Genomic DNA, 27,153 nt, shown 5'->3' with positions numbered 1-27,153 from the left:
TGGGTTTTTTTTCTTTTTTTTTTTTTGCTATAGGGCGCGTGCGCTCGCCAGACAGAAAAACGAGAGACAGAAAGTGAGAAATCACCCCTCAGGGGGGATGGCCACGCTGCAATCCCTTCTCCTCCATTCTCCTCTCAGGACCTTGGGGACGCACATACATGCACCCAGTGTGCGTTTTAAGTCACCGGGTCCGGGACTCGAACCACGATTGACTACGTGGGAGTCCAGCGACATAGCCATTACGCTAACTGCTGGTCCCAATACCTTTTTTTTTTAAAATTTGATTTCCAAACCTTTGCTGAGTAGGAGAAATAGATTAGGAAGTTGGGTCATGGAGAATAGTGATATTCATGGCAGGCACACAGTAGATGCAGTAAATAGAACTGCCGATAGTCTGTCAAAGTACCGGGTGATAGCTCAGTATATTTCTGCATAATACTTAATGAATCTTCATAATGGTGAGTTTGAGTCATCAAGAAAAGTCAGAATCTCTCTCTGTTGAAGAAAATAGAAAAATATCTTCAAGCCCAGACAGATTTCTGTTAGCAGTAGAAATGTTTAGTGTTTTTAGAGTTTTGTATGTAAGTTGGTAAGCGACAGTTACCTGGCAGAATATTTTATCTTATCCTTTTGTGATGCCAGATAGAGGGGATCATAGAAAGTTATAAACTACAAGATGCATAAGTTCTTTTTAGTGAGCAACAACTTTAAGAAAGAATCATTGTCTTAGCTTTTTATTTTCAACAGCTCCTAGTATTAAATCTTAGCCATTGTACATACTGTACAAATACTTATAGAATAAATGAGACATAAATTTATGTGTTAACAGAAAAGAGATACCGCTCCTTTAAGACAGGATTTAACAGCACACAAGCAATTGCAGATCCTTAGTAATAGAATGCCCCCTCCTAGTTACTGCCACGTTGTCTTGTGTAAATTTTACAGTGATTCTTGATACTCATTCTTTTTATGAATTTCTTTTTTATTTGAACTCAGAAGCATGTGGAACCTTTAAGTTAGTGTGTTTCTATGTATGAGTGCTGTGTTTTTTAGAGGGTCTCCTTGTGTCTTGATCCTCCTGCTTCAGCCTCCCTGAGGAGCTGGGACCACAAACATTTCTCTGTGTTGCTCAGGCTGACTGTGAGCTTATGATACTCCTGTTTGAGCCTCCCAAGTCACTGAGACAACAAATGTACCCCATCTTACCTGGCTTCTCTTTATTGTCCTCTTTTTGTCACAGGACACATGTGCTCACCAGAGAGAGAGAGAGAACAAGAGCAAGAGCAAGTGAGCGAGAGAGAGTGAGCCATCCCAGGGGAGATGGCCACACTGCTATCCTTTCTCCTCCATTCACTGACATACATGCACTTGGAAGGATTTTTTTTTTTCTTTTTGAGAGATTTTTGCTATTGGGTATGACAGAAAGTGAGAAATCCACCTCTCCCCCCTCCACCCCCCCGGGGGGAGGATGGCCACACCACAATCTCTTCTCTTCCATTCTTCTCCTGGGATCTTGAGCATGCATACACATGTGCCTGGTGTGAATTTTAAGCCGCCGGGTCTGGGACTCAAAACTGTAGTTGGCTATGTAACTATTGTGTGTCCAGCAATGTAACCATTATGCCATCTGCTGGTCCCAGCGCTTGGAATGATATTTAAGCCACCAGGTCTGGGACTGAAATTGCATTTGGCCATGTGGAAGTCTAGTGCCTTAACCACTATGTCACTTGCTGTCCCCCACCCTACCTGGCTTTTTAGGATGAGCCTGGAATTAAACCTGTGCCTCTCATGTAGCCTGAGCCTGCCAACCAACATTGTCCAGTACACACTACTGTGGCTGGGCCAGAACCTTTTAAATTGGCATTGCATAGTATGCTGATTTTTAAAAATAACATAACATGGGCTGGTCTTTTTGACTTTTGGGTTTTGGGACTTCAGTTTGTCCTAAGTTGGCTGTTGGAAAAGATGGTGACCAATGATCCCAAATAGATGAGGAGTTGTTAGGACATTAATTTATAATACTTTTAAAGACTGAAGTTCTGCCTGTCTCATTAAAAAAAAAAAAAAAAGATAAAATTGTCTTGGACTTTTTAACATCCAGAATCTTATGTAGGTTGCATAGCCATTTCATCTTTTTTTCCATTTTATAGCAGTGCAGCTTCAATATAAGTCTTCTAGTTCTTTTCATATGTTACACTCTGGACAATGTGAAAGAGAAACTGGAGCCTTGGAGCTTATATAATTGGGTTATAGTTCTCAAACTTAGAAACCAAAAGTGCTAGCTTGATCCCTATAGCATTATTCATTTTGAGGAGCTAGAATCCCACTTCACTTAACCTGTCAAGTAGAAATGTCTGCTCGACTTAGCTTGTTTTTGTTTTGGAGCAGAGTATGTATTATGAAAACACTTTATCTTTTATAAAATAAGTAATTTTTACATATACACTTATTAATTTACACATTTACATGAAAACATATTAGTAGATGTAGATAAGTTTCTTTGAGAAGAAGGGCTGTAAGTTGTGCCTTAGATGTCAGACGTCTGCCATGTGTCTGTATGGGTAACAGCCAGTGCAGTGCCATCCCAGCTTCCTGCTCGTTAATAGCTCAAGGTACAAAAAGCAAAATTATCTGTCTGCAGCCAATGTCTTTTTTACCCCATGAGAAAATTAATGAGATGAAACTTTGTGTGTGTGTATGTAGAGTTTTGCTTTATGTGGATTTAAATGGAATTCATAGATTCTTTTTGATGGAAAGTAAGCTGTTTCTGTTTTATATGGAAGTATACGATATGGAATACATAAGTAAGACTTCTTTTTCTCTATACAAAATCACAAGCCAGATTCCAGTAGTGTAGGCTAGTAGAGTAAGACAAATTAGTATTCAGATTCAGGCTTTACCATGTGTAAGAGTTCTTACTGTTTCTAAACCATCTTATTTATAAAATGAGTTTGTCTCGTAGAATTGCTGTGGAGATTCATGGGAGAAATATAATATTCCATCAAGCACATTCAGTAGTTTAATAAAAATTATCTCCCTTTCTCATCTTCCTTCCCTTGCTTGATTATTAATATTTTTATAAATTCTGATCGACTGCCGTGACAAAAGTATAAAAAATGCAGAAAGGAATCTATTCCATAGAACTGTATGTTCTTCTAAGTATCATTTGGAGGTTGCTGTATTAATAATAACTACGTTTGTTGATGTTATACTAAGTAGTTTTTTACGATTGCTTTGGTGAGTAAGAGAAATAAGTGCTTCTGTCCCGTGATTCGTTGATCTCTTCATGACTTTTTTTTTTTTTTATCTCAAAGAATATTATATCTAGAAAATACAGGTTTATTTGCTGGAAAATTCAAATATCTGCCTGTGCCTACTAGCCTATATACTATTTTCTTAGTGAAAACTTGGAGTGGCATGCCAGTGAACATACATATAGCTGGTTTATAATTTATTAGGTTGAAATAGTATGGTTCTTTCTTTAGAAGTATTGGTAATTTAAAAAGTGGATTTATTTTAAATTGCAGAATTTATTATTGGCATTCATTGTAAACTTGCCCACCTATTTACTAAGCTGTGATATGTAGTAGTTGATTAATATTTGTCTTAGTCATGAACTCATTTTTAGTGTAGTCTCTTTCATGGAAAATGTGAAATCTTTACGAGTGAAAAATAAGATATGGTAGAATGTCACAAAGTAACTTTTTGTCATTATTGCCTAAAATTGTACCCCATCTGTTCCTTAAATTGAGTGTCTCAGCTTGATGGAAATATAAGAAAACTCCAAATTCTCTTTTGGAACTTAGAATTTTAAATTTAATTATAAGGAAAAGATAATTTTTCTTTTTTTAAAACTTATTTTACAGTTAAAACAGAGAAGAAGACGGTACAATTTAGTGATGATGTTCAGGTAGAGACAATAGAACCAGAGCCGGAACCAGCCTTTATTGATGAAGTAAGTGATGTTCTTGGTGCCAGTGGCTGGTAATCTACATTGAAGTTAATGTTGTTGGCTTCTTTAAAGAAAGTAATTACTTGAGTAATTTTTCTTTTTAATAAAAATTAAACAGTATAAACAAAACATTGTTCTTCAAACTTCTACTCTAGTTTCATTTTTAGCATTTTGTATATCATTATTTTAAATGCCTGCTTACTATTCCATGTCCTGGATTTATTATTATGATTTATTTAGTTGTTGTTTGACACTTAGGTTTTTTCCAGATTTCATTGCTATTACAAATGATACCGCACTGAGATTTTTGAACATACATCTTTGTATTTAAAGAAAGAGTTGCTACACAGAAGTAGAACTGCTGAGGTGAAGAATTTGTGTGTTTTTCATGATAAAGATACCACCAAATTGATTACCAGAATAGGATTTACACTACTATTGATATTATGTGAGAGTACCATTTTCCCCACTACTCAGCAAGCTCATTAAGATTGTTTAGCATGTTAATGAGCAAGGGACATTTCCTTGTTTTTTATTAAATGAATAAGACAAATTACTGTCCCCGAAAATTAAACTGTCATTAAATCTTCTTAAACCATTCTATAAAACCATTGCCAATATATTGAAACTTATTGGCAGTGATTCATTGGTTCTCCTTACATTGAGCACATTGTAGTAGTTGGGGAAAGCTTATGCTAGTTTTTTAATAAGTATTTATATATGCCATTGTCACACCTGAAACAGTATGCATATTTTCAGTGACTGTGTTTGAAAATATGATGTCAAGTTAGAGGCAACTCAGGCCATTGTTTTTGGAGTCAGGTAGTAGTAAATAAATACCTATACTGGGATTTAAATTTGAGACTTTCTTGATTTAAGTTAATCCATCCCGTTTAATTAATTGTTATAGAACTCTGCTGTTATTACATATATGGAAAAGAAAAGTGAAACTTTTCTATTTGCATCTTTAAGCTTGTTTGTGATTGTCTTTTGCTATGTGAACTCATTATACTATTGTTTACATAACAGTATTAGCATAACCATTGAATAAACTTAATGCACTAGTAAATTATGGAACTAGCAAACCATATGAGATTTCACAGGTTTCACATTGTATAGATCAAAGACTGGCAGACTGTCGCCTCTGGGCCAGTTTTGGCCCTTGCTGACTTTGTAAATGTGGTTTTATTGGAACACAGTCACAGTCATTTACGTATTGTCAGCAGCTGGTTTGTACTACAGTGATAGAACTGAGTAGAAGCGGCACAGGCTAAAATATTTACTATCTGACCCTTACAGAAAAGGTTTAACCCATGGTGCAGATTATTTTCAGGAACCATTTTCTCTATGTTCTCCTTCCTAAAATTGATTTGCCTGAGAGTGTTCCCAGTCACCACTTGTCATTTCCTTTCTCTCTTTTACAGCCCCCACTCCCACTTCACAGAAGAAAGTCTTACCCCTTGCACATTGTCAGCCTTATCACCGCCCCAGAATATAAAAATTCCTAAGGACAATTCCAAATATTGCTGTTAGTATTAAGAGAGTAATGACTCTAATGGTGAGGTCATACAGGTCAAATGGTGTCATATTTTTACTAGCCAAAAATAGAAGTGTGGGCCAGCAGGTGGTGTGGAGTTTAAGGCACTGGATTCTTACGTGGCTGATTGCAATTCGAATCCCAGACCCTGCCACTTGAAAATCACTTTGTGTGTGTGTGTTCATGAAATCACTGTGTGTGCGTGCATGTGTATGTGTGTGTGTGTGTGTGTGTGTGTGTGTATGCCCAAAATCCTGTGAGAAAAAGGAGGAGAACAGATTGTAATGTGGCTATCCCCCTTGGGGGGGTGATTTTTTTTACTTTCCATCTCTCTGTCTTTGGTGAGTGCATGCGTCTTATGGCAAAAACTTTTTTAAAAATGAAAAAAAAGGAAGGAAAACCAAAATGAATCAGTCAGCTAAAATAATCTTTATATTTTTAAAGACAGGCCAGTGAGATTTCATAAAGCTCTGAAGACATGTAAGAAATCAATAATATTGCTATAACAACTTATTTATATAAACAAGGTTTCTCATCACTTTCAATTGTAAAAGCAAAAAATAGGAATAGAATTGATATTGAATTCTGCCTTATTTTTCAAAATGAATAGAATTGATATTGAATTCTGCCTTATTTTATTTTTCAAAATTTGAAATGTAGTTATACTGTTTTGCTCTATTATGTACTACTTTGAATACTACCTCATATAAACAGATTTAACACTTATCACACGGTCATCAAATTAGGTTTATATTTTTGGTCTAAAGAAATTTGGAACCAGCAGTTGGTGTAATGGCTGTGTCGCTGGGCTCCCATGTGGTCGACCGTGGTTTGAGTCCCAGACCCGGTGGCTTAAACTCAGGCCAGACACATGTGTGTGCGTGCCCAAGATCCCAAGAGGAAAATGGAGGAGAAGGGATTGCAGCGTGGCCATCCTCCCTGGGGGGTGATTTCTCACTTTCTCTTTCTCTGTCTTTCTGGTGAGCACATGCACCTTATAACAAAAAAAAAAAACCTCTCCAAAAAAGAAAAAAAGAAATTTGATACGGTCATCAATAGAAGACTTGATTTAAGTTAATTAGGGGACAACTTTATAGGGGAACCTGAATAGAAGTATGAATTCAAGGAGAGAAGTGAACAATTTGAAATTATGGACAGAGGATGTGTTTTTAAAATGTTAATGGGTGCAAATTAGTATGGTACTTTATTTTCATTCTATTTTTAATAGAATGTGTGACTGATTTAGAAATGTCAATATTTAATGTTCTGGAAATCATATTCTTTGTAATATGGTAGACTTAGGAGAAATGAGATGTTATCTTTAAAATATGTGAGGATGTTTGTAGTTTTTTAGCATTTTTGTGGGGGAGACTGGAGCAGACAGTTTAAAGAGTTCTTTTTTAAATAAATAGACGAGGGACAACTGCTCGGATAGAGCCAAAAATTCTAGCTGGGTTAGGGAAAGTTACGTTTGGCCCCATGTATTATATAAGCAAATACATGTAGGGCATTAGTCACAGTCTGTATAGAAGTCCCATTTCTTTGATAGTAAGCAATAAAAATAGAATTTAGTATTCTGTAATCAAATAAAACAAAATTATCCATGTTCATTTAATCTCACTCTCATCTTGCCTATATTTTCTATTTTGTTAGACAAACTTCTGACACATGTTCTTTTTTTTAGGCTACTAAAAATGAAAATTGTGAATCTTTTACCTGGAAAATAGTATCCATTTCAAAATACAGAATTCTCTTGACTTGAAAAGAATTTTTTTTTATATTCTTTCACTTTCTAATGATTATCTCTCAAACTTTTTCTTCTACACAACACAGAGTTCTTGAGGTTTTTAAGTTTTGCCTTAAGGTGCATGCACATACCATAGAGAGACATGAAACCAAATAGTCAAACCGCAATCTCTTCTCTTTGTCTCCCCATCCTGTTGGGATTTTGAGCATGCATCCACACGATCCTGGCATATTTTACAAGTTGTCAAGACCAGGGTTTGAACCACATAGTCAGCCATGTAGGATCTGGTACCCTTAACCCTAAGGCCATGTCGCTGGCCTGGTTTGGTATTAAATAATTATTTTGCTTGAAATTAGTAGTCTCTAAACTACTGATTTGCCCTAAGCACCTATGTGTTTTAGCATTCCACCTAAAAACCACACATGAAGAAAAGTTTGTGATTATTTTAGTAGTATTCTTCAATAGATCAGATCTATTTTGATATTTAACCATTATCTATATAAATACATATATAATTATATAGTGCATGGATGGATTTATTTATTTTAATAGGTTTTTGCCTTAGAGTATGTGTTCTCACTGTAGAGAAAGACAGAGATAATGAGAAAGTGAGAAATCAACCCCCCCCCAGGGGGGATAGCCATATTCCAATCTCTTCTCCTTCATTCTCCTCCTGGCATCTTGGGCATGTATGTAGATGCATGATTTTTTTTTCTCTTTTTCTTTTTTTTTTTTAATTGGAGAGGTTTTTGCTATAGGGCATGTGTGCTCACCAGAAAGACAGAGAGAGCCAGAGAGATAGAAAGCGAGAAATCACCCCGCAATCCCTTCTTCTCCAGGGATCTTGAGAATGCACGCACACACACGTGCCCAGTGTGAGTTTAAGCCACTGGGTCTGGGACTCGAACCACAGTCAACTTCATGGGAGTCCAGCGACATAGCCATTACACCAACTGCTGGCCCTGCAGATGCCTGATTTTTCAAGTCACTAGGTCTGGGACTCAAACCACAGTTGGCCATGTGGGAGTCTAGTGCTGTGTCATCTGCTGGCCCCCAGATGTATTTATTTAATGATCATTTCATTAGTTCCATTGGTCCTTATGGCAAAAGATTCTGAAATAATTCTTAGTTGGTTTCAAATCACCTTTCAGCCTTTCCCATATAGAATAGAGAAACCGTAAGTCTCCTCTGTCCTTCTATGACAAACTGTAGCACTGGTGGAGCAAAATGTAAAATAAGCCTTTAGAGTCCTGCTTAGAAGAATAGCTATAGGATCGCTGAGCTGCGCCTTCCTGAAACAGCTGCTCTGTTCACAGTGGGAGAAGAAGTGGCAGTCACAAGCAGTGCCTCCTGAGCGAATGTTCACCCGTCAGCATGGCTAAGCTACAGCTGCTCCAAAGCAAACAGAGTCCTCTAGCATGATGTGAGAGATTGGAGAACTCACATGTTGTAGGTTTCATGGGGCTCTGTTTCTCCTCAGTTAAGAGAAGCTCTGTTAGCAGTTTCAAGAGTATATAGGAAGAGCTTTAAAGACCCTTGACTTCTTCATGTGGTACTAAAAATGCATGGGGCACCAGAAACGTAGACCCGAAACTGGAGTCTCTATCCCTGTAAATTACAGAAGTTCTATAACCATTATCTAGATAATGGAATGAAAACATCATGTTGCATAAAGGTACATGCTTTTTATATCAACTGTTTAACTCTGTAGGATAAAATGGACCAGTTGCTCCAGATGTTGCAAAGTACAGATCCCAGCGATGATCAGCCGGACCTGCCAGAGCTACTTCATCTTGAAGGTAAACCTTGTTTTCTGTTTTACCTTTTAGATAAAGAATAATTAGATAGATAGCATTCTGCTAAAGAATGATTTTTTGAAGGGCCAGCAGGTGGCATTGTGGTTAATGTGCTGTACTCCCATATGACTGAGTGCAGTTTGAGTCCCAGACCTGATGACTTGAAACTCACTCGGCACATGTGCATGTGTGCCCAAAATCCCAGGAGGAGAATGGAGGAGAAGGGATTGCAGTGTGAGCATCCTTCCTGAGGATGATTTCTCACTTTCCCCTCTCAATATCTCTGTCTCTTTCTGGTGAATGCACACATCCTATGGCAAAAAAGCCCTTAAACAACAAAAAATGATTTTTGAGAATGGCATAAAAACAACATTTTTCATTTTTCTTTGACCCAGTCTCATTTTTATATGCAATTTAAACTGTGAATAAAATCTGAATTCTTATACTTTTCTACCCAATTAATTATTTTCTATCTAATTAAATATTCAATATTTAAGAATCTTATAAAATGAAAAATGGTGTGTTAAAATTTTGAGATTAAGGGCCAGCAGGTGGGAGGGAGATTAGGTTAAGGGAGCTGGATCCCACATAGTGAATGCCATAGTTAGAATCCCAGACCCAGCAGCTTGAAAATCACACCAGGCGTGTACACATGCATGCCCAAACTCCTGAGAGGAAAATAGAGAAGGAATTGTGGTGTGAGCATCCCTCCTTGAAAATGATTTCTCACTTTTCCTCCCTCCCTCTCTCTCTCGGTCTCTGTCTCTCTGGCAAGCGCACACATCCGGTAGCAAAAAATAATAATAATAATAAAAAAAAGACATCAGTATTTAGAGTAATTGGTTACTATCATACTTTAAGAAAATAAATTTTGGGTTCTTTAGACTAAGATTAATTAATATAATTTTTATTATTCCAAATATTTTATTCCTTAAATAATATGAATATCAAACTATCACTTTCTTTTATTTTTTCTTATATTTCTTCAAACCTTTCATCTTAGCCATGTGTCATCAGATGGGACCTCTAATTGACGAAAAGCTGGAAGATATTGATAGGTAAAAGAAAAGGCCTGTATCTATGTTGTGTGCTGTCTCCCCTGAAGCTATGTCTGTATATTGCAGAGTGGTTTATATCAGCTTGTTTCTTTATATTCTTTTTTGCTTTCCTAAAAATTAAAATATTTGAAAAACAAATTCTTCTTTCTTTCTTTCTTTCTTTTTTTCTTTCTTTTATTTATTTATTTTTTTTGATATGGAGAATTAGACACATCTGTCTTTTTTTTTTTCTAAGTGAAGATTTAATTGACCTTTACTGTATCATTCTTCTTTAAATAAGAGTTAACTAAAATAATCTTTGCTAAAGTGCCATTGGTAGAGCCCACAGATGGCCTATTAGTAACTTAGAAAACCTAGATCTTTTGGGGCAAGTCTGCTGAGCAGGAGTTCCCTCATGCAGTACCAAACCTTAGTTTCAATTGCCTCTGGGGCAAAATACAGTTAAGTTTTTCTCACAGGTTAAATGTTTAATAATGTTTACCAATATGTTGTTTTGCTTTTTGATATTTTGAGGTGTTGTTATTCAGAACGTGGTATCATTTAAGCATTAGCTATTTCAACTTGTCATGTAATGTTTCAGAAAGCATTCAGAACTCTCAGAACTTAATGTTAAAGTGATGGAGGCACTTTCATTGTATACCAAATTGATGAATGAAGATCCAATGTACTCCATGTATGCAAAATTACAAAATCAGCAGTATTATATGCAGTCATCTGGAGTTTCTGGTTCTCAGGTAAATTCTTAAAATCTCAAGTATTGTTTTACATTCTCATATGCGTTTGATATTATTCAGAATAGCTGTTTTTATAAAATGTTAGTTTCTAACAGTAATGTTTAGGATAAAAATAAAGTTTAAAAGAATTTTGTTTTTACTAAACAAATACAATATATAATATATTAATACTAATAGTTGTTTTTTAAAGAATTGTTTAAAGAATCACCCATCAAGCTTTTAAGAAAATACAGATGCTTTGGTCCCACTTCTGACCTAGAGCATAAGCATAAATATTGAGATACAACTGTTCATATATTATTAAAGCTTTGTATGTGATATCTGATTAAGAAATTGAATTTTTGTTGTATTTTTCAATTTCTAGTTACTAAATTCTTCTGAGTATCTACAATTTTTAGTTTTTTAATTAACTACTTACATTAAGTGTTATTATCACAAAAAATACAATTAACAGTGGGGGAAAACTTTTAGCGATGCTAGATATGTTTATGGCATGTATTGTCATGATATATGGATGTGTAAACTCATCCAAACTCATCACACTGTGTGTACTCAGTATGAAGCCTTTTGTATGTCACACACATTTCAACAAAGTAGTCTTTAAAAAATTGGCTGATCTACCATTTTCTGAGCTAAAAAAGTCTTCTTTAATCAATTTTCAGTCATCTTTAAAAGGAGCACTTAAATGCAGTGAATAAATAAAGTTTGAAAAGCAGTTTAAAATCAACAAAATATAGTACTTTCATAGTTTTTAAAAAGGTGCTTTAGGTGCCAGCAGATGGTGTAGTGTTTAAGGCAATGGACTCCCACATGACCAATTGTGGTTAAGTCCCAGACCTAACGGCTTGAAAAAAAAAATGGTTTTAGATGCTGGAGGAGGTAATCATATTTAGCTTAATGTCTGGTTTTCTAAATAAACTTTTATTGAAATACAGCCACTCTCATTCATTTCTACATTGGCTGCTTTCTATACTGGCGGAGTTGGTTAGTTGTGACAGAGACCATATGGCTTACAAACTCTAAGATATTCTTTTTTTTTTTTTTTTTGAGAGAGATTTTCAATGTAGGGCGCGCGCGCTCGCCAGACAGACAGAGAGAGACATAGAGACAGAAAGCGAGAAATCACCCCCCAGGGGGGATGGTCACGCCGCAATCCCTTCTCCTCCATTCTCCTCTCGGGATCTTGGGCACGCACGCACACGCGCCCGGCGTGAGTTTTAAGCCACCGGGTCTGGGACACGAACCGCGGTCGACTACGTGGAAGTCCAGCGACATAGCCATTACGCTAACTGCTGGTTCCCACAAACTCTAAGATATTCTTGTCTGGATTTTTCCAAAATGTTTGCTGACCTCCACTTCAGGAAGTTGACTTCTCTATGTTCAATAAATTGTAAGTTAGGAACTGTGAATTGAAAATGCAACCTATGACTATAAAACAATGAATTTAAATGCTGTCCTTAAATGTCTTTTGGAAGTCCTTTTAAAATATCAGCATGAAAAATATTTATTGGGTTGATGGAAAAGTCATGACGTATATTTTCTATGCAAAAATTCTTCATTGTCCTTCTGACAACTCAATGATATGTTTAATGAAAAGGGAGAGTAAATCAGTATAAAGTTTCAAGATAAATTTCTTTAGTGTTTCTATATGGAGATAAATGTGAGTTGAACCAATATTTAAGGAAAACCAAAAACTAACAGCAGTTCATGTCTCCAGAGAGTTCTAAAATGTCATTTGCCAGAAATAACTTTAAAAAAAGAAGATTCCAGAGAGGTAATTTTTGTTCTTTTTGTAACTGAATGTTTCTGCAAAGAAAATGTGGTATGCCTATTAAAATTTTGGAATTGAATTCTGTTTTCACATGAACCGTTGCAGGTTTATCCAGGGCCTCCTCAGAGTGGTGCTTACCTGGTTGCAGGAAATGCACAAATGAGCCATCTCCAGAGCTACAGTCTTCCCCCGGAGCACCTGTCTTCTTCTCTCAGCCAAGGAACCGTTCCACCCTCCACAAACCCGGCCCTTCCTAGCCAGCAAACCCAGGCTTCTTACCCAAAGTAATTTGATAATTGACTGTTGTTTAGAGTTATTGCTGTTAAAACTCTGTAGGGGCCCCCAGTCATCTCTAACTATAGATCTGGGTAAGAAAAATCGGAGGTAGTCAACCTCCCTGTGGCCAAATGGTGGGCCTCAGTTGTGATGCTGAGTGGGTTCCATGGGATGTCCTGTGGTACTGACAGCCAACATGCTCGGCCTTGGTTTCACTGCCTCACTGAATTCCTGTGTTTTAGCTCTGTATTTTTACAGTTCTACTTTAAGTTTGTATTGTTTTATTTGAGTCTGTGGTGCTTTTTGAAACTTAAGTTTGGTAGCTCTAATTTATTATTTTCCCACAGGTTTTATGTAAAATCTTAATTCTGTTATTATTGTTGAGAATATATAGTTCTTGGCTATTTCTTTAAGTGAGAATGTGTTAGTAATACCTAACATTTACAGGGTCTTTACTATGAGCCAGGCATCATGCTATATGCTTCAAGTGTCTTAACTCACTCCCCCTAATAACCTATAAAGTAGGTAAGGTATGATTCCCGTGTTATGGAAAGGAAGTTGAAACATGAAAAGAGAACTGAGGTCCTGCTTAGCTAAGAATCAACACTGCATAGGATTTTGGCTCTAGAGCTTAGCACAGTCTCTGCACTGTATTGGAGCATTATTATGGCCCATGCCAATGAAATAATAGCAGGAAATTTGACTTCTTAAAATATAACTTTATATTGCATGGTGTAACACATACAGAATGATAATTGGTTATGATTTAGTTGTCACATTCGTTGGTGGAATGTAGCATTAAATTACCGTCTCGTAATAATGAATTAAATGATCTAATATGAATGAATTTAACTTGTATAAAATGCAAGAGCTTTGAATTTACCAACAGTCTATTTATAAATAATTTAGAAAAGTTTAGAAATAAGTAGATAAGCAATATTTTGAAAATCTGGGCCATTTTATAGATTGTTTTACCTTTTTAGTACAAATGTAGAGGAAATTATTGATATTAAAGCATCTTTGTATCTCTGACATAGTTTATCTCGTGTATGAGCTAAAACTCATGTATCAGGTTGGGAAAAGGAGGACAAGAAGTGGAGACAGTGAGTAGACAGGTCTTGGTAAGAAATTTTTTTTAATAGGAACAATGCATGGGAAGAGGGGGCCTTAGATGGTAGCCATGACAGCTGATCAGTTGTAGTGGAAGAGAAGACAGAGGATACAATTACTTGTAGGTACACATAGTTGGTAACTGTGATAGAAATATCTGGGAGGCCTCTTTTACTTGCTTCTGTATTTTCAGGGATATAAGAGAAATTAAGTTATCAGGATTTTCTCTCAGCCAGTCCACTGGAATGGATCTTGTCAAGTGCACTGGTGATTTCTGCATTGCCAAATTCCACAGTTAATTCTCAATTCTACTTCCTTGGACAGTTCATCATTCCCTCTTTTTTGGAATGCTTCATTCACTTGGCTATGGCTATTATCTCTCTCTCTGGCCATTCTCTCTTTTTTTTCCTTCTCACTGCTGCTTCTTAGTCTTCTTTGGCCAGTGACTCATCTCCCAGACTCAAGGTCTAGCTAGAGCTAGCTGTGAGCTGCTTTTTCTGTGTTTGCAGCCACTCCCTAGGGGATCTGGGGCAGCCCGTGACTCTGAATGCCATGTGTGTGCTGATGACTCTGAGTGTGTATTCCTCCTTCCCACCTGCCTGCTTCAGACTGGAATAGCTGACTGCCTATACACTGTCTCCTTTTTCGTAGAGCTTTTAGACATTTTGTTTGATGTGCAAAACCTTATTTTGGTCTCCCCCACCTCCATCTTGCCCCCAGTCTATTGCAGTTCTCTTGCAGTCTCCTTTTCAGTGAATGGACATTGTGAGTTACTCAGTTCAAAACCCTCAGGCATTCTCCACTGGCGTTTGTCCACTACCAAATTTTGATGGCGCCATCTTCAAAGCGTACCTGGACTCCATCCCTTTTCCCCCATCTCCACCATGACCCAACATGGCTCCGGCCTCCTCTCAGCAATCAGTGGCATAATTGTAGTAGCCTCTAGTAAGGCATCCTTGCTTCTGTTCTTTCCCCTGAGGGAACCTATTAAAAGTCAAACATGAGGGCCAGCAGATAGCGTGGTGGTTAAGGTGCTGAGCTCTCACATGGCCAATTGCGATTCGAGTCCTGGACCTAGCAGCTTGCTTTCTCATTTTCCCTTTCTCTTTTTCTCTCTGGCCTGCCTAAATAAATAAATAAATAGATAGATAGATAGATAGATAGAAAGAAAGAAATGGAATTAAATAATTATTTAAACAAAAAAGGTGAAATGATGCCACCCATCTGCCGGAAACCAGGCAGCGTCTTTTTGTCTCAGTCACAGTATAAGCCAGAATTCTTATTATGGCTTTCAGGGCACTGTGTTTCTACGCCGCCTCTCCCTTCAGCTATCTGACATCATTCTCCCCTCTGCTCCCATTGCCACAGCCCCTGTGGCCTCTTGGCTGTTCCTTGAACATGCCTGGCATTCTCTCCTCAGAGGCTTCTGCACTTAATATTCTGCTTGCCTGGAATGCACTTTTCCTAGGTAATCAGTAAGGGTCATTCTCACTTTTTTTTTTTTTGGAGTCTTAGAGTCCCTTCCCTACAACCCTATGTAGACTAGAATCTGTTGACCCAGGTGCTCTTGGTCTTCCCTATCATGCTCTGTTTTTCTTAGTAGCAATTATAACCACTTGACATGTTATAAATCTATTTACTACCCTTTTCCCTCTAGAATGTAAGCTCCATGTAGAGACTTTTTTTTTTCTTTATAGTATTTCAGTGTCGAAAACATTGTTTGGCAGAAGGTAGATACTTAATAAAAATATATGGAAAGAATGGAATCAATAAATGTTTAATAAATAGCATTCCTGTTTGTCTCTAAATGGCTACATGTTTCTGTATTTGTCTAATCGAGTGTTTCTGTCCCTCCACAGCACAATGGTCAGTTCTGTTCAAGGAAATACATATCCCAGCCAGGCTTCGGTCTACAGTCCTCCTGCTGCTGGTGCCGCTGCAACTGCTGATGTCACCATGTATCAGAATGCAGGAACTAATATGTCCCCGGTGCCAAACTATACTTTAACATCATCACCCCTGCCCCAGCCCGGAGGCAGTCAGCAGCCACCTCAGCCACAGCAGCCGTATTCTCAGAAGGCCCTACTATAGGACCCGGGACTCCTTCACGTGGCAGATTTCTGCTGAACGCCGCTGACGATGTCATGAAATTCGTTAACTATCCTAAGATTTGTTTATCCTCAGCTTATAGGAAACCGTATTGGTCAACAAGCTCAAATACTCAAGAAGGTAGAACTCTCTTCAATTTGCACTGACTTTTTAGAGGTTCTCCCCTCCCCGCTCCCAGAGGAATGAAACTATATACATTTCCTTTCATAATATGAAAGAATCAATACAGGATCATTTGTCTCGTAAAATTTCCTGGTCTGCAAAAAGCAAAGCTTAACAAAAACTGTTGTGGCGACCGTTATGTACATATATTGGTATGTAACTTCATTAGTGGCCATTTCGAATCACAATGGTGACCATGTGAATATATTTAACACTGTGTTAAATTAATTTACCTTGCTATTTTATTTTAATCATGAACAACTACCATGTTTTGTAATGTTTTGTGTAAATTAAAGGTAATTACACTGTCCTTTTAAACTGCAAGAGAGGTCTACAAAGTTGTAGCATATTTACATGAAGGCATTATGTTGTTCCTGTTTCAGTTTCATATTAAACTGAATCTCCCTTTGACTAATTGTGACCTAAACATATATATGTATATATATGATGTCTTGGAGTAGCCTCTGCATACTACTAGCTGTCATCACACCAGCGTACAGTAGCTAAATTTTTGGTGCAGTTATAGCAAATGATAATGTTCCCTTTTAAACTTTTACATCTTGGCATGATATTTCAGAATATTGTGGGACCATGAGACAAAATTAAGTAGGATCGCGTCCTTTATATCTTATTTTTAAAGAAATAATGTTGATTTACTTTTTCCTAGTTGAAGATAGTAATTAAGTTTCTAAGCTGTATACTGTGTTTATTGGTGGCAGTGACACCAAAGATAGAGGCAATGTATAGAAATTTTTAAACTGGAAAGAAAACATGAATTACACTACATTTTCCAAGTCTCTTGTAATTATTTAGAATATAAACAAAATTTGATTCACCTGTCTTCTCCCCCAGTCTTTTAAATATGTCTTTAACAAACTGTATCCTTTAATTCTTCATTAAAATGGACATAAGTAGATGTTTAAAAGTAATCTATATTCCTGGCTTTACTTAATAGTTTACATACTTATTGCTGTTTTTCAAACAGGATTTTGGGACTCCTCTCTCTCTTTTAAAGTTCTTGTAGAATTATTTTGACTTCCTACTAAGGAATACATTTTGAATGAATGATTTTCTTTTAATTCACGTGAAAAAATGTTTTCCATTGACATTTTAATCTTAAAATCTTAAATATTTATAATTTCCTTGGTTGTGCTGTTATTTAACTTTGTTGTTTAAACAACTGAAAAATTAAGTTGAGCACCATATTCAATGAATTGACTTAACAGGTTTCATACTATAAATGCAAATGTTACTTGTATTTTAGCAGACAATTATAATTAGATAGCTTGTTTGTTTTCTTTTTGACAAATGAGTCTCTTGAAAAAATCTTAATGGCAACTAACTTCATAAGTTCAAATGTGAAGCACTAGTTTCAGCTTAAGTGTTTCCCACTAACTTATATTTTCTGTAGTTTAGAATGCATTGTCCTTAAATTGTTACTATTATTATTTTTTACGTATTTGCCATAGGGTGCATGCTCTCACCAAAGAGAACCAGAGAGAGGGAAAGTGAGAAATCACCGTCTGAGATAGGGCAGGGGAATGGCAATGCCACAATCCCTTCTCCTTCATTCTCTCAGGATTCTGGGCATACACACATCTGTGCCCAGCATGATTTTCAGGCCATTGTGTCCAGGGCTCGAACCACAGTCACCCATGTGGGAGTCTGGCTACCTAGCTACTACATCAAATTGTAATTTTAAATTCAAAATTTCACATTTTAAATGTTTTTAATAAGTTTGTTTTTCCTTAACTTGCCAGAGAGTGCATACACTCACCAGAGAGAGAACACACGAGGGAAAGTAAGACTGCTGCAGCGCCTTCTCCTCCATTTCTCTCAGGATTCTGAGCGCATGTACATGTGCCGTGTTTGTCAACCTCTTGGGTTCTGAACTCACATCACACGGTCAGCCATGTAGGATCCATGAGCTTTAACTGCTAAGCTACCAGTGGACCCAGTAAATGTTTTTTGATAAATATTGTCAAAGAATATAATCATTTTTTTCCTAATTTGAATTTTATGGTTTAACTGATATACTTTTCCCTCAAGTCATATTGTATCTTTTATCTTTGATAAATTACTATTTACCAATGACAAATTTATTATATTCTCATTTTAATTTTGATAGCTTTCTATGGTGTAAAAACAGTAACATTCTCTAGCATGATTTTGCCCTATAAAATTCAAAGAATGTAAATTGAAAAAATTGCCCTTATTACCAGATGCATACATTTTTCTTTACCTATTAGATTACTTGGTTTATAAAAGTTTAAATGATGAGTACTTAAAACTATAAGCACTAAAGGCACTACATTTGTTTGTACCTTTCACTTACTAAGAATGAAAATACCTAGTGGAAAAATTCCAACAAAAAATGAAGTACTGGCTTTTCTTTCTTTCAGATTGCTTGGCCAGTGTGGAAATAGGAAAAGACCAGTTGAGATCACAAATTAATTTTTGTTCTGAAAGCTATGTTGTTGCACTTTCAAGTCTTTCAGTAATCTCTCTCTCTCTCTCTTTTAAGGAATAGACTTATTCTTTTTTTTTTTTGGAGAGATTTTTTTGCCATAGGGCACGTGCACTCGCCAAACAGAGACAGAGAGACAGAAAGCGAGAAATCCCCCCCCCCCCCCAGGGGAGATGACCACGCCGCAATCCCTTCTCCTCCATTCTCCTCTTGGGATCTTGGGCACACCCGCACACGTGCCCGGCGAGTTTTAAGCCACTGGGTCCGGGACTCGAACCGCGGTCGACTACATGATAGTCCAGCGACACAGCCATTATGCTAACTGCTGGTTCCAGAATAGACTTATTTATTAAGTGAACCAGCTATAATGGAAACGTCTATGAAACAAATTTTATTTCTCAGTTTATTTCTCCTAACAAAATTTGAGGTTGTTTCCATAAAACAGTGATAACTAAATGAAAGAAAAACTGTCTAGTTATTACTTAGCATGAATAGCCAACAAATGCCATGGCCAGTTGGATGTGATTTGTGTTCTAAACTTACTAGGAGTGCTGTGTGTACACACGTCATAGGATTTCAGTCTTTTCTAACTCCGTGATCCTCTTTCTCTGCTACCTTGCTCCCCTGCACAGTGAGGGCCTTGTTATGTGCTGAGAAATCCCTTTATATTAAATACTTCTGGAACCTCCTTTCCATATCTCTTAGCTTTTGTGTTTAAAACGATTAATAGACCAGTATCACCATTTTCTGGTAGATACAACTTTCATTTATGACAAAAGGATAATTCAACTTAGTAATATCCTTTGCCCAAAGCTTCAAGTTTCAATAAGACAAATTAGTGTCCTACATGATAACCGTACAGCTATAAAAATTGTAGAAGTTATTTTCCAAAATGATGTTTAGTGAGATAATTGGTCAAATTTTCATCTCTTTGATGTTAAAGCCATTGTTTTCTTGTTCACATCTATTTCCTTGGTTTACTTACCAATTGTACTAATATAGATTCCTGATACGTGACTCTTAATACTGAACAAAACTATAGTTCCGATTTTTCACTCTTGCATCATTTTCTATTTTTAGTTTTTGTTTTTGTTTTGGTTGACCACTTAGAAATACATATATAGAGAAGAATCTTAACTAAATATTTTCTCAAAGGACATATAGTCAGTTATCTTTTTTTTTTGAGAACCATGGCTCAATTAAATGTGCTTGTCAAGTGGACCTAGATTAATTTCCATATTATTTATAATGACAGCCTCCCCTGGATTTTAAGCAAAACTATCTCACTTTTGTGTGTTCTTAGTATGATTTGTATGGTTACTTATCATACAAATTATCATACTAAATCTGTAATACTACTTAGTATTTAATTTTCCTGATACTTTCCTAGTTACAAAAAATTTTGTTTTCTTATATTTTAGAACCTCAGAATTTAAAACCTTATATTTTCTTACCAAACAGAAAGTCAGTTTCTTGGTGCTAAATTGTGGTCATACTGTCTTTGGCTGCTTTCTGACTCTCCAGCTTCTGCTAACACTTTCTACTGACACTGTGATCTGTCTGCTGCTCTTACAGAGTTTCTCATAAAGATTACATAATAAGTTATTAAAGGTCAGTAAAAACCCTTGATAAAAGCAAAAGGGACTGATTTTAATGAATTTTTGGTGGCCAGACTTTGTAAAAAAAAATTACTGTTTTAGAGAAGAATAGTATCTAAATTTTTGGAGGAGGTACGTTAATCAATAACAATTTGTTTTGAGAATGTAGCTTAAAAATATGTATGTATATTTGTTTACAAATTATACAAGTTCTGCTGTACTAATATCAATTGTACATTATGGAACACAACAGAAATCTTAAAAGGGTGAAAGAAAAAAATGAATAGAAATCCTGATATTATTTTCCTGTATCTTAGTGGTTTACTTTGTGCCCTAGGATGTAAGGACCTGATGTGGAGACTCCTTGCTTTAGAGGTTAATATTAAACAGTGAAGGGGGGGAATAAGATGTTACTAAATTCGTCCCATGAAGTAACTATCTGGTACTATAAGTGGCGCTTTTCCCAACAACTTTCTGTGTTAAGAATTTTCAGGCATACAGAAATAATGAATTAATTTATTAATTTATACAGGCCTGACCACAGTAACACAGTTGGTAAGGTGCCACTGTTTAAGGCTGGGGCCACATGGGAGGCCTGGGTTTGAATCCTAGACCAAGCTGAACATGCTGGGCATAGTAGCATGCACTCATAATTCTAGCTTAGTGGGATTCTGAGCAGAGGATTACAAAGGTGAGACCCTGTTACAGAGTAATATATTGAACACCCAAATACTCTTCAATCTTGATTCACTAATCATTACCAGTTTGCCACATTTGCTTTCTCTGTTTGTGTATGTGTATATGTACACATACATATATGTATATAGTTTGTGTACACATATACATGCCTCATTATGCAGATAGACAAGTTAAAGACATTGTAAAGTATGTTCTCCTTCATTATGCATTTTGTTTTGTTTTGTTTTGTTTTGTTTTGAGAGGTTTTTGCTATAGGGCGCGTGCGCTCGCCAGACAGACAGAGAGAGACAGAGAGACAGAAAGCAGGAAATCACCCCCCAGGGGGGATGGCCACACCGCAATCCCTTCTCCTCCACTCTCCTCTCGGGATCTTGGGCACGCACGCACACGCGCCCGGCGTGAGTTTAAGCCACCGGGTCCGGGACTTGAACCACGGTAGACTACGTGGGAGTCCAGCGACATAGCCATTACGCTAACTGCTGGTCCCTCATTATGCATTTTGTAAGGCTAAGAGTAGTTTCTGACATAATCTAAACCATTATCACATCTAAGGAAATTAATATAAAAATCATATGTATTATACACACACACACACACTTCTTTTTTCCATGAGAGAGTGAGCGAGATCACCTCCCAAGAGGTTCTTGACGACTCACACCTCCTCCCCTCCAGTTGCAGCCAGCCCAGGACCATGGGCCTGTGTCTGCCTGATGTACTTGGGGGGAGGTCTCTGGACATGAATCAGGAACTTTCCCATGAGGGTCAGCCTTGCAGAGCACTGCACTGCACCATTGTACCACTATCCAGCCCATGTATTATACATATTTTCTAAAAGTCCACGATTCAGTAGCATGAGGCACATTTTTTATGTTTCTTTATTCTCTATTAATCTGCATTAATCTTGTCACTTTTCCTCTGTGACACTGACTTCTTAAAGATTGATGCCAGTTACCTCATAGCATGTTCCACATTAGAGATTTATCTCTGTTTCTTTGTGGTGTTACTTGATGCTTTTCTCATTATAGTAACTTCATTATGGGCCATTCCTAAAATAAATGATAATCACAATCTTGACTTAGAAGTAACAAAAGTAAACTTTTCAAGGTTAGAAACTGTGCCCATAAATGAACACTTTTAACTTGGAAGTGTAGTTACTGAGGGTAACAGACTATATCCTCAGGCTATTGATGCTGCCATAGCTCAGTACAGTTTTGTGTTCGTCAGTTTAACTGAAAAAGATTTCTGCTCCCCCCAATAAACAACAACCCAGTAACCAACCTCTCTTTTCCCCCATTTGATCAAAAATGAGCCTTTTCTGAGTTTGTTTAGCTACCTGATTCACTCTGGATGGCTCTTAGTGTTTTTAGACCTGTAATCGAGCCATTACAGAGCTGTGTTTTTGTATGTATTGTATTTGGGCATATTTGTTTAAGATTTGTCATAACCTTATAGTTTATTAAGATACTAAGGTATCTTCTATTAAGAAATTAAATATTTACTATATTAAGATTAAAATTACTGAAGGGAATGGAAGGTTTTTAAAGTCGCTTCTTTTTAAAAGTTCTATTTATTATTTATTTTCTTCAAGTTGGTCACCAAATTGGAAGTATCTGAAAAAAACATACATAACCATAGTCTAGTTAGAAACATGCAAGTTTTAGTAAAGAACATTATCAGGTGAGTAAGTAGCTGACATAGAACCTTAGATTATTTCAGGTGGCTAAGGACTTTATGAAATAGCGTGTTTGTAAATCACTGATTTTGGTGGTGGTGGTGGGGGGGGCGTGGCAGAGTCCACATTGAGATCCTCCTCCCTCAGCTTCTCAGTTGGGACTACACGTGTGTGCCACCACATCCTGCTCCTTTTTTATTTTTAAGTGTCTTTTTATCTTTTATGAGAGAGAGGCAAGTACATCCAATAGCGCCTTCACACAGTGAGCCACCCTTGTTCTCAGCTGGCCTGCATCATGGGCACATGTGGATGCCCAGTGTGCTAGGAAGGCCCTGGATGTAAACTCAGGACCTCTCCCATGTGGTTCCAGTTGCGTTACTACTGTGCCATCGCCTGGGTTCCTGTTTTGTTTTGTTTTGTTTTGTATATTTTAAGGCTGTCTCTTGCTGTGTTGCCCAGACCAGCCTCCGATGACAGTCCTGCCTCAGCTTCCCAAGCTGCCAGCACTCTAGGTGTGCCCCATGGGGCCTGGCTGTTAAATTGGACTGGAAATTGAACTTGAACCTCCTGTGTGGTTGCAGCCTGCAGAGCATAGCTTCTTAGCTATGTGTACCACAGGTCCTGGCCCCTGTGATCCGTGGTCTTGGTGGTGGGATGTTGGGGTTTCTTAACTGCAGGACCATTACTTTACTTTAAAAAGTGATAGGGTGTATAAAACAGTTGAGAAGTTTTCAGTTGAACCGATTACATATAATGTTATCTGATACCCAGTTAAGATTCTAGGTAGGAAAATGTGTGTAAAATGTCCATGTTATATGGTTATTTTTTTCTAAGTCAAAAAAATTAATCTCTTCACTGTTTTAGAATTTGTTGTTCTCCCTTTAGAGAAAGGAAGGTTCCAGTGTATAGTTTTGGTATCATGTAATTTAAAAATAGAGATAACATACTCTGACAACTCTAAAGGGTTGATAAATATGACTGAAGAGGTTCTAGTCAGGAATACAGGTAAATTTACTTAATAACCATCAACAAGACTTTATTATAACATTTATATCTATGAATAATGGATGACATGATAAAATGACGTTAGAGTAATTTGCACTGTAAATGCATTATGGTTTGTAACTACATGGGTTTCTTGATAGAGAAAGTGCTAGACAGTGATAATTGTATTTGGGGTTAAAGGTAGGACTAAGAACTTAATTAATTTGTAGAAATTCACTGCCTTTTTTTTAAAGAGAGATTTTTGCTATAGGGTGCATGTGCTCAATGGAGAGACATAGACAAACAGAAAGTGAGAAATCATCCCCAAGGAGAGTGGCCACACCACAGTCCTCCATTCTCCTCTCAGGATTTTGGGCATGCATGCACAGGCACCTGGCATGAGTTTTAAGCCGCTGGGTCTGGGACTCATACTGCAAGTGGACTGTGGGATTCCAGCGACTAACCATTACACCATCTGCTAGTCCCCAAATTTACTGCTTTTAAGTAGGAATTTCATGTCATTGCCCTAGGAATTCAGATAAGTGTATTTAAACCAGCTTTACGGATTCTTTTCAGATTCTTCTTTCTGAAGACTCAGAATCTAAAATGCTTTAAAATTTCAAAGCTTTTTGAGTGCTGACAACGCAAGTGAAAAGGTGGCCCCTTGACCTTGTTATGGGTCACAGTCAGAATGCTACAATGCGAAATATTGTATAAAATTATTTTTGTAATGCGTACAAGGTATATATGAAACAGAAATGAATTTTATGTTTAGACTTGGGTCCCATTCCCAAGATACCCCCTTATGCATATGCAGATATTCCAAATCTGAAAAAAAATCTAAAACCTGAACTACTACTGCCCTAAGCATTTCAGGTAAGAGTTTCTTTGGTTTGGTTTTGGTTTTGGTTTTGTTCAAAAGAAAATTGCAGTGGATATTGGAATCTCGGGTAGCTCTCTGAATCTCTCTGGGCAGGGTTCTACTTATGTATAAAGTGTAGGGCTGAGGGAACTATGTGATCTTTGTAGTTTGCAGAAATGCTTTTCATTTCCTCTACCTCTCTCTACCTTAAATACTCTCTCACCATTCAGCCAGAATACCTCAGCTATGACTCTGAAGTTATCCTCTGGTAGCTTAGCAGAGTACAGAGGGTGGCACGGGGTTGAGGTCTGTGATGGTACCTGGGAACTATGTGAGTTCTAGCACATAGTCATAGTGGTTTACTTTCTGAAAGTAACCTGGGGAATATTTATTTCTGTTTGTAAATGAGTGAGGCTTTTATTTCTGTTTGACTCCACCAGGAGCACTATTTTCATTTTCATCGGTGCTGATCTCAAGAAAAATTTAATAATTGAAGTTCTGGTGCATATTCCATATTTGCATATTGCTTCAATCTAATGGAAATAGGTGTTAGACTATATAAAATGTTCAAGTTCGTGTAGGTAAAGAGGTACCCTTGTTCTGTACTGACCTGAAAAGGAGGACAAAGGCAGTGTGCTACATTTACTTCCTATACTTGTTTGGTTCATTAAGCAAGCAGATTGCTGAAATGCTGGAGTACTATGATGCTGGCTAAGACTGTCTTTCTAATATTCCAAGTAAGGCGCAAAAATCAGCAATGCTTTGGTTTTTTTGTTTGTTTGTTTGTTTTTTCATCACAACTATTTTGTCTAGAGAGATGCCATTATTTATTGTTGTAAATGATTAATAATAGCTGCATATTAATGTAGCCATTCATTGAAAAAGGTCTACTTTTTCGGATTAGCAGCATTTTTCTTGTGTTGACAGTTGTTGCATATACTTATTATTTTATATTGTTACATAAAACAATTCCAGGAATAAGGCATATTTGATTTTAGTTTTCCTGCTTGCATTTTAGAAGAGGAGATACTTTGTTGATGTTAAAAATCTAAATAGCTTTTCTAAGTTAGTTTACATTATTTAATGGAATCTGATAAAGGATTCTAGCTTATTTCAAGTATTCAGTAAATTAGATAACCTTTTTAATAGATAGTTTTATTTATTTCTTTTTAAGTATGTAGAGAGAAAAACCAAACTTCCTGTTTCTCACTGATTGTGTTACAGTCTCCCTTTGTAAGCAGGTGACTTTTTGCTGGTTTTTTTTTTTTTTAATTGTTTCATGCTAATTTTTTCAAGAATGGTCCTAGTTAAGAATTCTGGTGGGTGTTAGCTGCCAACTATCATCCCACCAAGAGCCCAAATTTATTTGTAATACTAAATAACAATTTCGTATTTATGCAGTTTATGCTTTTGTCTTTTTGAAAAGCAACTTAGATTCTAGCAGAATGCAATTAATTATTTTAATATCAAAACATTAAGGCAATTTTTTTCATTCATGCGGTTGCTAAATATTAATTTACATGGTAGCTATGGGTCAGGTAGTCCAATAGGGTTTTCTTCAGTTTAAATATGCATTTGTAGGTTCTACTAGCTAAATAGAAAGATCTAGTAGCTGAAGTAGAATTACATTAAGCTGCAATTTAAACTATTGTACTTTTGCCTACTCTACTAAAATAAATAGAATATTTCTACTTTTTTTGTATGCTTTTATATATTTGAAAAGAATAATTTCCTTGGGACCAGCAGATGGCGTAGTGGTTACATTGCTGGACTCCCACATAGTCAATCGTAGTTTGAGTCCTGGACTCAGCAACTTAAAACTTGCCAGGTTGTATGTGTGTACGTGCCCAAGGTCCTGAGAGGAGAATGGAGGAGAAGGGATTGCGGTGTGGCCATCCTCCCTGGGGGGTGATTTCTTGCTTTCTGTCTCTCTGTCACTCTCTGTCTTTCTGGCAAGCGCACATGCTCTATAGTGCAAACCTCTCTGAAAAAAAGAAAAATATTTGATGAGGGAACCAATAGTTAGTGTAATGGCTATGTTGCTGGACTCCCATGTCGTTGACCACGGTTCAAGTCCCGGACCCGGTGGCTTAAACTCACACCGGGCGTGTGTGCGTGTGTGCCCATGATCCCAAGAGGAGGGAGGAGGAGAAGGGATTGCGGCGTGGCCATCCCCCCGGGGGGTGATTTCTCATTTTCTGTCTCTGTCTCTCTCTCTGTCTTTCTGGTGAGCACATGCGCCCTATAGCAAAAACCTCTCCAAAAAAAAAAAAATATATATATATATGTATATATATATATTTATATATATATATATACACATTTGATGAGGGCCAGCCATGGTCTGGTGGTTAGATGTCTGGATTCCACATGGCTGTCTGTGTGATTTGAATCCCAGACCCTGTGACCTGAAAATCACACAGGGTTTGTGTGTATATCCAAAATCTCAAAAGGAGAGAGAGATGGAGGAGAAGGGATCGCAGCATGACTATTCACCATGGCAGGGGGGTGTTTTCTCACATGCCCTCCCCCTCACCATCATTCTCCAGTGAGCGCATGCTCCCTCTGGTAAAATTTAATAGTATAAAAAAGAATATTTGTGAGGCCGGCAGGTGGCGT

General features: G+C 37.1%; 1 protein-coding gene across 1 annotated transcript in view; it reads left to right on the top strand.

Moving 5' to 3' along the window:
* The window catches only part of STAM (signal transducing adaptor molecule), an 81,354-nt gene extending 64,177 nt beyond the window's left edge, over positions 1 to 17,177 (top strand). The window contains exons 9-14 of the mRNA XM_006159741.3: positions 3,867 to 3,955; positions 8,948 to 9,035; positions 10,036 to 10,090; positions 10,671 to 10,824; positions 12,701 to 12,879; positions 15,841 to 17,177. Of these exons, the coding sequence (XP_006159803.1) occupies positions 3,867 to 3,955; positions 8,948 to 9,035; positions 10,036 to 10,090; positions 10,671 to 10,824; positions 12,701 to 12,879; positions 15,841 to 16,072 (797 nt within the window). The 3' untranslated portion in view covers positions 16,073 to 17,177. The remainder of the gene's footprint in view (positions 1 to 3,866; positions 3,956 to 8,947; positions 9,036 to 10,035; positions 10,091 to 10,670; positions 10,825 to 12,700; positions 12,880 to 15,840) is intronic.
* The last annotated feature ends 9,976 nt before the right edge of the window (positions 17,178 to 27,153 follow it).

The sequence above is a fragment of the Tupaia chinensis genome, unplaced genomic scaffold (genome assembly GCF_000334495.1).
Source record: "Tupaia chinensis unplaced genomic scaffold, TupChi_1.0 Scaffold000647_1, whole genome shotgun sequence".
In the NCBI taxonomy this organism is placed as follows: Eukaryota; Metazoa; Chordata; class Mammalia; order Scandentia; family Tupaiidae; genus Tupaia; species Tupaia belangeri.
Note: the sequence above shows the minus strand (reverse complement) of the source record. Positions and strands in the feature narration are given on the sequence as shown.